At 38.5% G+C, this 11,251-nt stretch overlaps 1 protein-coding gene across 1 annotated transcript; it reads right to left on the bottom strand.

The window, feature by feature from the left end:
• Positions 1–617: 617 nt before the first annotated feature.
• On the bottom strand, positions 618–5,016 carry LOC113322807 (2-keto-3-deoxy-L-rhamnonate aldolase-like). The gene is made up of 2 exons (XM_026570960.1): positions 3,784–5,016; positions 618–720 (listed from the first exon to the last, which is right to left on the bottom strand). Exon 1 carries the CDS (start codon positions 4,927–4,929, stop codon positions 3,814–3,816), a length of 1,116 nt encoding a protein of 371 aa, XP_026426745.1. The 5' UTR covers positions 4,930–5,016; the 3' UTR covers positions 618–720; positions 3,784–3,813.
• Between the last annotated feature and the right edge of the window lie 6,235 nt (positions 5,017–11,251).

Genomic DNA, 11,251 nt, shown 5'->3' with positions numbered 1-11,251 from the left:
TCTATTAAGGAAAACGGGAAGCCTTGAACTAACACTCATATGTTCATGGATAACAACACAGTAAAGATATATGAACAAAATGTTAAAGAGTTTAGTGCTTACAGATACGTGAAGTGCTTAGGCCTCTTGGAAGATAGGGGCAAACCTTGCTTCTAGCAGTTTCTAGTGTATGTCTGATCTTCCCAAATCACCTAAACAGGGGTGACTGCTCCTAGTAACATCTGAACTTGGCTGACTGCGCTTCTTAATGCCAGTCTAGAAAAGCCATCTCAAGTTCCAATCCATGTCTCACCGCACAAAGGGATTAATACATTCGCACAATTATATCAGCACTGGACCAGCATTGCACAACTATTACTCAAGCAGTGCCATATCAAGTTTCAAACATTACTCTCATGGCATTATCCGTTCTTCCATGTCTTTAGCACGATTCTACACTAAGGAAAAATAATCCCTCTAGGTAAAAACAGCAACACAGATCAATAATTGAAACACGAATTGGAAAAAAGGTACCAATTTATTTACCATGAACCAGCATTGCATAAACAGAAGGAAAAAAAAAACGAAATTTTACCAATTTTTTCTCCCTCACATGAATCTAAGAACTCAAAACCTAAAGCATTTTAACGCAACGCCGCATCATTCATTCACTCCAATACTTCTCCTCTTTATCTTTATCACTATCACCTTCTTCATCATCAACATTATCAATACTCAAACCTGCCTTAAACCTCTTAACATCTTCAACAACAACACTTCTAAACAACCCGAACGGACAGCACCGCTTATCACATGATACCCACTACACCTCAATTGCTCTGGCTTATCATGAGCCATTGCAAAACCACCTAAATACACACCACCACCACCACCATTATCATCTCCACCCTTCTTCTTAGCTCCTAACACCCCTTTCTCTGCTATTCGCATCATTTCTCAAACCTTCTTATGCCCAGGATCCCACAAATACCCCAAACTAACACTCAAATCCAATGGGTGGTGATAACACAACTAATGTTCAAGTAGTTAAGCCCGGTCAAGCAGTCCGGCATATTTACTAAATGGCACAGGCCAGACGGGCTATAAATCCCTTGACTATTTAGTTATGCAGGCCGAGCTGGCTGAATTTTATTAGAAAACTAAGCACCCATGGTCTTCCCAAGCCTATCATGTATTTCCGGCCAGGCAAGTCAGACCTATCAATAAAAATTAGAGTGATTCTGGACAGACTGTCCAAATGGACGACACAAAAACCGTACAGACACATGAAAGTGGGCCCCACCCCGCTGGGAAAAACAGGGGGTCCAGCTTTGGGGTTTTCATGTGTCTATGCGGTTTTTATGGCGTCCATTTGGACAGTCTGCCAGAATTTTCGTAAAAATTATTTACTCAAATAATACTCCGTTTTTGGAAAAAAGAGATACTATCACTTTTTCATTTTAGCCTAAAATACTATCACTTTTTCATTTTAGCCTATTTTAGGCTAAAATGAAAAAGTGATAGTATCTCTTTTCTAGAAACGGAGATGGTATAAAATTATGCAACTATAAATAAACTAGTTTCACTCCTAATGAAAATCATGCCAACCGTCGGAATTATAAATATACGTTCAAGAAATTATATTTATCTACATATGGGTATTCATGCTGCTGTTATTCGTAGGGCATTAACATGTTCTAATATATAAAGGAAAAACACCCAAGGCAGTCGGAAACTCCAGCATAGGACTAGCAGATAGATTAAACTGAGCTCAAAAAGTAGAAGATTAGTGGAATTCCCCTGCAGCCGTATGGCAATTGTAGATAGCATACAGCGCGAGCTCGGTAAGAGAAAGTATGTATGATGTTATGCTCTGGGTGCCAACTACAGCAGGCAGTAACACATCTACCAGCTTTAACAATGACAAATATCTAGTCTAGATTCCAATAACTAAGACAACAAAGTCTAAAGCCTTCCTCAGGTCCTAATTCCATGTCTGAACATATGAAAACAGGTAGTCTAGTGCTACTACAGGAATATGACCATAACATAAAGAAATCTGAACAAACTAGCAAAGACTTTAGTGTTTACGGATGTGTGAGCGCCTATCCCCGCCACCCCCAATCAGAGTAGGCTACAGAAGCCCAAACATAAGAGGGTGCCTTGCTTTAGCAAGTGGTGCATGTCTAAGGCAAATTTTCTGACTTTTTACCATGTAAAGAAATGGTAGAAGATAAAAAGAATAGACCCAACGAAAGAGTACCCGGAGAGCATTAAATTCTCTCTGGTTTGGATTACATTTAAGAATATATTACAACCAGAGAAGAACATTCTAGGTTCTAAGCGCGTGGTAAACAAGGGGATAAGAATGAATACGTCCTCATGTCTGATGATTCAACTACTCTTACATCTGGTATGCAAAGGGAAGAAGATCTTACGGTAGATTTTTATTATTGGTATATCCCACTTCCACCAGCATAGCCATAATGCTAACTTAAATCCCAGAAGGCCAGATCTAAGAACTTAATCATTCTAAACCCTTGTCTGTATATGGGTATTCATGCTGCTATCATTCATAAGCACTATAATAGATCAAGGCAAAGCTCTTAACATTCGAAAACTCCAGCTTAGGACTAGCAGGTAGATTAAGCTGAGTATAATAAATAGAATTCCATTGCCATGCCTGGACATATGAAAGCAGGTAGTCTAACCATAACAACAACTTTTTTGAAAGAACTAGTGAAGACTTTAGTGCATACAGACATGTGAGGTGCTTACACCCCCATCGGAGTAAGCTACGGATGTCAAATATAAGGGTAAGACTTGCTTTATCATGTACTTTATGTTTTTAGTATATGTCTAGAAATGCAATCTCAATCTCCATTCTATGTCTGAGGCAATAAAAGCCTAAAGTTTCTAAACACATAATCACTTCTACAGAATAAAAATAAGACATGCAGTTTTCAATTCATCACTGTCATACTAAAATGAAACTTAAGCAATTTGTAAACCTAAGTAATGATTGTTTAGTTATCATTGTTCATAGTGCTCTGTCATGATACGACTTGGCATAGGTTGTTCTTGTATGCGAATTCATTAATCTACAAAAGGCAAGAATTTAAAAGACAGACTCAACAGCAACAACTATCTAGTCATGATTCTAATAAAGAAGACAAGAAGCCTTACATCTTACATTCATAACATTCATACTTCATAGATAACAACACTACACCTAACAGTAATGTTTAAAAATTTTCAGACGATTTTCTATAATTATATAAAAATACGACCATACAGTAAAGACATGAACAAAATAGAAGAGAGTTTAGTGCTTACGCCTCTTAGGAGATGGGGGTGAGACTTTATTTAGCAGATTCTAGTGCATGTCTGGTCTTCCTTAATCAGCTGAACAAGGGTGATTGCCCCTCGTAACATTTGAACTTGGCTGATTATCCTTCGTAATGGTAGTCTAGAAAAGCCATCTCAAACACCATTACATTTCTCATCACACAAAGAGATTAATACATTAACACACAGTTATATTAGCACTGAACCAGCATTGCACATCTAATACTCAGTAATGCTGTGTCAAGTCTCAGTACACAAAGTTACTCTCATGGCATTAGTTATCCTTCCACACCTATTCCACTAGGAAAAAACAGTAACACAGATCAAAAACTGAAACAAGGAATCGAAAAAAGGTACCAATTTATTTACCATGAACCAGCATTGCATAAACAGAACAAAACAACAACCAAATTTTACCCGTTTTTTCCTCCCTCACTTAAAACTAAGAACTCAAACCTAAAGCATTCTAACCAAACACCGCATCCTTCATTCACTCCAGTACTTCTCCTCTTTATCTTTATCACTATCACCTTCTTCATCATCAACATTGTCAATACTCAAACCCATCCTAAAATTCTTAACATCTTCAACAACAGCACTTCTAAACAAACCCAAATCGACAGCACCACTTATCATATGATACCCTCTGCTCCTCAATTGCTCCGGCTTATCATGAGCCATTGCAAAACCACCTAAATACACGCCACCACCAACAACATTATCATCTCCACCCTTCTTCTTAGCTCCTAACACTCCTTTCTCCGCTATTCGCATCATTTCTCGGACCTTCTTATGCCCAGGATCCCACAAATACCCCAAACTAGCACTCAAATCCAATGGCCCCATTTGAACACAATCCACCCCATCAACCTTAGCAATATCTTCAATCTTCTTCACACCTTCCTCAGACTCCACCTGACACATAATCAACAACTCGTCTTCGTAATTCGTCAAGTACCCATCATCAATACCATAATTCGACGCTCTAACAACCATATGAGCTGATCCACGAACCCCATTTGGTGGAAACTTACAGTAAGAAACAGCTTTCTTAGCCGATTTTGGACTTTCAATCATTGGAAACATAATACCCTGAGGACCTAAATCTAATGCTTTCTTAGCCCATGTTTCAGTCGATTCAGGTACACGGATAATCGAAGCCGTACCTGTAGCAGCAAGTGCTCGGAGACACGGGAGTGCTTCGGAAATCCCTCCTTCGCCGTGTTCCAGATCGATGACGACGTAATCGTAACCGGCATGACCAGCGATTTCTGCGAGAGTTGGTGATAAACTGAGTAAGAACATACCGTAGAGTGTTTCTCCATTAGCTAATCTTGATTTTAGAGTCTTTGGATTTGTTTCTAATGGTGTGAGATCTGATGTTATTGAATTTGATTGCAAGGGTTTCAGTGTTGAGAATGGGGATCTGGATGTGGTGGTGAGATTGATTGATAGTGAATTTGATTGGAAATTTGTTGAGGGTTTTGATTTGAATGAGAGATTGTTGTTGAAATGAGAACGATGGGTTTGGATTAAAGAAGCAAGTGATGGTGGAGAGTGGTTGTTGAAGGTGGTGGCGGAGGTGGCAGTGGTGGTGGCCATCTTTGGAGAAATGAGATGGTGGAGTTGGTGAGAGAGTGTGGGAGGGGAGAGAGAGGTTGGGTTATATTGGGGACAGTGATGACAAATTTGGAGTGATTCATGATATGTCCATAAAAGATGTGCAAAGCACAAAAACTACAAAATGTGGTCAAATAATACACGATTTGTAAAGGGGATACCAGTCTTATTAGGTGCTGATATTATTTTATGGATCCAACGGTCAGGATTTTTTTGTCCTAAATGAAACGGTATCAGCACTTAATAGTACTGATATCCCATTATAAATAATAAAATAATGATACCAAAATGGGATCTTTTGAATTTGTGAAATCTTAACATACTGATGTTGGTTCAATATTTTGGCATGGGGCAGTGTTGTGCGTTTTTTGTGGTCATGTATCTCTTGAATGTAGTTATGAGCAAACACTTTGGTATAGATAATAGCATGTTTAGATACCAGAAGAATAAGTCATAAACAGAATGTATTCCCTTCACAAAAAATTAATCTTTTTGCTTTTAAAAGTTAATTTTGAAATTGTGCATTCAAACTAATTTCTGACATTTCTTCTTCCAAAAGTCAAAAACACAACTTCTGGAGTGGTATAATAAAGCTATAGACTTGTTTAATTCTAGCACTTGACTAATATGTTGTTTGTTTGAATCTATTTCACTCGGTCAGATATTTTGTTTTTCATCTCTTCTGATTCAAGGGCTAACTCGGCCCATACATCTGACTCGAAATAATTAAGTGAAGTACCATTTTGTACCCAACTTGTCGGGCACAAACCGAAGTCAAATGATTTTTTTATAATTCTACCTTTTAATAGTTTTAAGTCAGATTCAGATGTAATGAGTCAGATTGATTCAGAAGAATCATTGGAGAAAATCTGTAAATATGTAATTGCTTGCTATTAGAAATTGCAACATGTGTTGGAAAAGGCTTAGGTCGAAAACTAGGATTTGGCGTCCCTGCCTAGAAATATACAACATTTCTTATTTCATTCTCTCTTTGTTTTTCTATTTCTTTTTTTTTACTTAACTTTTTTGTATTTTCATTCTCATTCATCAAAAAAACATATTACAAGGTTTGTTATTATAGCCTCGATAGCCGCGTCTAGAGTTTTCTAAATATAAAACTTTGACCAACTTTAAGCCAATGCCTATGGGTATGCCAAAAAAATGTTGTTTGGCATACCAGGTGGCATGGCAAATGAGTTTCCCCACTATGGTAGATATGCCAAACTTGATTAAAAACGTATATTTAATTGTGTTGGGTGGGACCCTAATGAATAAAAAATATATTTATTTGTGTGGTGGGGTATTTATAAAAAATTTAGTATTATAATATAATAAGTGGGACCCTTTAAATATAAAAGTATATTAGAATAATGAAAAAGTAGGAGAGAAGGAAAATTTATATATATATAAAATTACTCGGAGGTAAAGAGAATATCGCTGGAGATAAAAAGAATATCGCCAGCGATAAAATCTCCATCGCTGAGCAAAGCCATAGAATCTATATCGCTCGCTGGAAACTCTGTCGTGTATGCGTGTATGTTATTCCTGACATATAGACATATGAGTTTGGCATTTTGGTTACCCATAGCGGATGCATATATGGCAAAACGTGATGCTTTCCATATACATAGGAATAGACCTTACTAGTTCACTTACATTACATTAGCTTTTTCTAGATTTTTCTTACCTTTTTTGACTCACGAATCTAACTGACTGTCCATACAACTCTAAAGACTTCACACAACTTGTGATTAGTAGATTTTACATTTTGGTAAACGGTAAACTATAAAAAATGCATTGATTCCAACACTCCTCAATGCATTTTTTCTTTTCTTCCGATGAGCCTCTAGCATCATTTTGTTGCATTTTATTTCTTTGTTGAAGTCTTTTAATTCTAGCACTGAAGTGTCGTGTGTCCCTGTTCGTGATTTTTCTCTCCAAACTTTATATCCTCCACTTTGACTTTAGCAATGACCTGATTCATGTTTTTCTTGTCATATATAAAACACATTCCTTATCAAAATGTAGAGAATATCCAATTGCTACCATTTGACCAACACTTAAACAGATTTGTTTTGAGATTAGGAACTAGAAAAACATCTTTGACAAGCCTTATACATTTTCTACTTTGAATTGCACTTTTACCTTTGTCTTTCGCTTCAACCAAGTTACCATGTCCTAGCCTTATTAGAGTTTTGATAGATGTCTCTATGTCGCGGAAATTGCTTTCATCTCAAGCCATATAATTGTTGCAACCGCCGTCAACATACCACGGTTCATTTTTCTCTTCTATTGTTGTTTGGCGAGATTAAAACAATTGTGCTTCTTCCTCTTTCTCTTTTTCATGGTAGTTAGCTTGGTACTTTTTCTTAAAATGACAATCTTTTGTGAGATGTCTGTGTCGATGACAATTATAGCATTGTGGCTTGCTTTCATCAAATCAGCAATCTTTTTCTTCATGATTAGTCTTTTAACAAATCCTAAAGATGGATAATTGTTCTCCCATCTTTTATCCATGTAGTTTTCTTCTCTTTATTTTGAAACTTTATAACAATCTTCACTTTCTTCTTTAGACTTTCCAGCTTTAGATTTAGTTTAGACTGAAAAGCATTTTCAATAGGAGCTTCATGTCACCTACTCAATCTCTATTTATATGCTTCTAAAGAACCTATAAGTTCTGTCACTGAAAGAGTTGCGATGACTCTTCAATGGCAGTAACTATGGGATCATATTTATCTGTGAGATTAATAAGTATTTTGTCCACCAACTTTTTATCTCCAATACTTTATCCATAGTTTTTCATTTGATTGACAATCTCTTTTACTCTAGAATAGTAATATTTTGCAGGTTCAGATTCTTTCATTTGTATGTTTTCTAAATCTCTTCTCAAAAATTACAATTTAACCGTACATACCTTGTCGTTCCCTTGGAAATCCTCCTCTAATGTATGTGAACACATAAATATCGATGGCATCCACGTGTTCACAAACAAATATCGCAGTGTGTATAAAATCATTACGGGGAATAAAGCAGATGTAAAATGGCATAAACACGATGACTCATCAACTCGAAGCCTTCGGACTCGTCCTTGTCTAGTCATGAGAATGTAATTCAGCTATTCTTATGAGCACGATGCATGGTATCACAGAGCATAATAACAAAAGTAGAAAGTAAAGTGTTGAAGTATAAATGAGACAATGATTTACATGGTTCAGCACTAAGGCTTACGTCCACGGGGTTGGGGTTTCACTATGTACTTGGAATTACAAGGGTAGTCAAAATGACTTTGTGTGAATCACGAAGATAGAGGGAAAATAGATCTCATACTTACTCTTCCTATTTCTCTCTCTCTTATTCTCTTAATCTCAGTTGGTAGACCTCCCTCTTCTCTCAGTAGAGAGGGGTATTTATAGGGATGATACATGGGGTCCACTATTAGAGACAGTTGCAACCTTATCTTCTTGATTTTTGCGTTGATCCCGCTGGTGTCTTCGTTCTCGACAGATGGCTTCATCGGTCCTGTATGGTTACGAAGGGTCACCTCCTTTTCTTCCACAGATCTGCTGACATGTACCCTATGCCTATGGTATTTAATGCGGGTGGTTGAGGCGGTCCGCACGCGTCAGACAGATGTCTGATGCCCCTGTCACATCTTCGTCAGTGGAGCTAATCTTCGCCGTTGATCTTGGATCTGCCTCGAGATGGGATAAAGCAGATCTTTGGGTGCTCTTCAGTACTTTTCGGTGGCTCGTTCCTTCAGTGCTCCCTGATCCTGAGCCATTGGATCATCGTGATGACGAAAAAATATAGGCGACAGAGGTCCCCTGGGTGTTGGGAGGTGGCATCATATCTTGATGTCTCATTGTTGCGTGTCTTCCACGTGTACTCCCTTTAACACGTGGCGGATGATGAATAATGTGTACACAATTTGCCCCTTTTCTCTAAGCTTGAAGTTGGTCAAAGTTTGGAGAAAAACCACCTTCACATTCATCTCTCCTCATTAACCCCTCCTTATCCTTAGCGCACTTCCCACTATTGGCATTAACTTCCCCTTGATTCGTGGGACGGTTTTATCTTGTTATAAATATGAGAGAAGCTGTAAATTCAATAAATTTTATTCTTCTTCATTCCTTGTCAGTTCATAACTCTTTATTCTCCTTGGCTCTTCATTCTCTCTTCAAGTTCTTCTCTTTTGTTCTTTAGCTTTTAACTGCTGCTCCTCCTCATTCTCTCTGTTACAACTTCTCCCCATTCTAACAAGATTCTCTGAGTTAAGCCGTTGTCATTGTTCTTCAATAGTCTCGATCCTGTCCACCTCTGATTTTCCAAACCGCCTTTTATCCAGGTATGGTGTTCATTATCTTGTTCTAGATTTTAGTTGATATTCATCTTTCTGTTGCTGTATATAGGTTTTTGCAATGAAGAACACAATATACGAAAGTATATATACTTGCCCATATTTTTTACCGCAAAAACTTAAGACTTCTTTGTTGTTCGTTGAAGCTTATTTTTGACAGTTATGACTGAATTAGGGTTTCTCGTTTCTGTTAGGCTATTTGTCTCTGTGCCCATGTCGATATTTCGTATGAACTGTGAAAGTTTGCAAAATCTAGATTTTTGATTATTTTCTTTATCTGATCTTTGTGGTACTTCCTTCCCCTCGTAGGTATGTCTGATCGTTATCGGGTCCCATACCAAACTCCGCCATCGAGCCCCTACAGATCTCCACATAGAAGTCCTGATATATCTCCGTCGAAGGGTGGTCCATCTAAGTATTTCCAACCAGATCCACGAGCACAGAAAGTTTCGTCATCTTCGGGTCCAAGGGTTTCTATTACGAAGAAAGGGGATCCACCAAAGGGGTCTCGGTATGCGGTAAATCGTCCTGTGGCTCATCCCTTTTCCCAACGTTTTGAGCCAAGAAATGTGCATCACTCTTCTCCCCATCTTGACGAACCGCTGACTGTTCAACCTCTTCTATCCATGCTTCCTCAAACCACGATGCCTCCTTCGGGGTCTAAAGCTTCGCAATCTACTGCTGCGGTAAAAGATTATTTTACTAAAGCTACTGCGCCCATGGCGGACCCTCCCAAGAATCCACCGGTCAAAAGGAAAGGTTCAGATATAAGTCCTCCTAAGACAAAGAAGCCATCGTTGAGTAGACCCCCTAGCCCTGATACTTCCCCGGTCATACGAAGCATTTCGGTGGGAAAGAAAGGTTACTTTCAAGCATGTTGATATCGAATTATTCAAGGAGAAGCATGGCCTCAAGTTCTTTGATGTTAAGTTCTATGCACCAGACGATGATCTTACCTGTGATATGATCGTGAACTATAAGTACGATGACCTTCATTTGCTGACTACTGTGGGGTCTTTCGAAGCGGGTTAGATGCTGCCCTTATATAAGTCGGGGGATTCCTTTTATTATGATGTTCTGGCCGATCGCGAAGGTTCTACTCATAATACTCATTGTCGCTCGGTAGTGCATCTAAGTGGGAATTATCTTCGTACTTTGAAGGAGTGTTATCTTCGAATCAAGGGTGAGACGATGATGACCTGCTATGTTCCCGATCCTGCTGAGAGAGATTTGTATACTCCTGCAAATTTTAACGCTTCTTTTGGAGATTAAGTCAATAGTAGAAATCGCAAGCCATGGAGTGTAGGTCTTCGTACGATTTCTGCTTCTCATGGCGAAGTTCGTCTTTTAAGTGAAGTGAGTGATTCGAAGCTTCTCTACGCTCCTGGTACCGAAGGGACTTCTCAACAGAAGCTTTTTTTCCAACCGTGAAAATCTTAAGCGTGACCATGATTATGAATGGCATTCCATGCTAAAGAGTCCGGTGCTTTGATTGACGGCGTAATAAGAGTTGGAAGTCACGAATATCAAAGCCAAGATAGGGTTCGTGGGTCTAACATCATACCTTTCTCTTTACCGCATCTTCCAACAAAAGCAAAGCTACTAACTGCTAACTCAGTAAAGCTAGCAACTAACTCAGAACTCAGCAACTCTAGGTATATGAAGATGAAGGAAGCTTGAGCAATTCAAGCTCGGATTCTCAATACCCATGTTTCCCGAAGCGACACTTTGTTCCACTCCTTTCATTTATACTCCAAGTGCGAATTGTAAGTCCATGGAGTCAGACTATTGCCAAGACCTATCTTAAGCACCTTCAACACCAGAATACGATAAGTAGATACATCAGATAGAGTGTAATCTATGACCAAAAATCAGACAATGACAGAGAGTTGAGAGGAGGCCGATCACGAACGTTACAGGTGTGGGAGCGCAGTCATCGAAGTTGTT

The sequence above is a fragment of the Papaver somniferum genome, chromosome 11 (assembly GCF_003573695.1).
Source record: "Papaver somniferum cultivar HN1 chromosome 11, ASM357369v1, whole genome shotgun sequence".
Taxonomy (NCBI): Eukaryota; Viridiplantae; Streptophyta; class Magnoliopsida; order Ranunculales; family Papaveraceae; genus Papaver; species Papaver somniferum.
The sequence above is the reverse complement of the archived record's forward strand: the minus strand, read 5'-3'. Positions and strand labels throughout refer to the sequence as shown.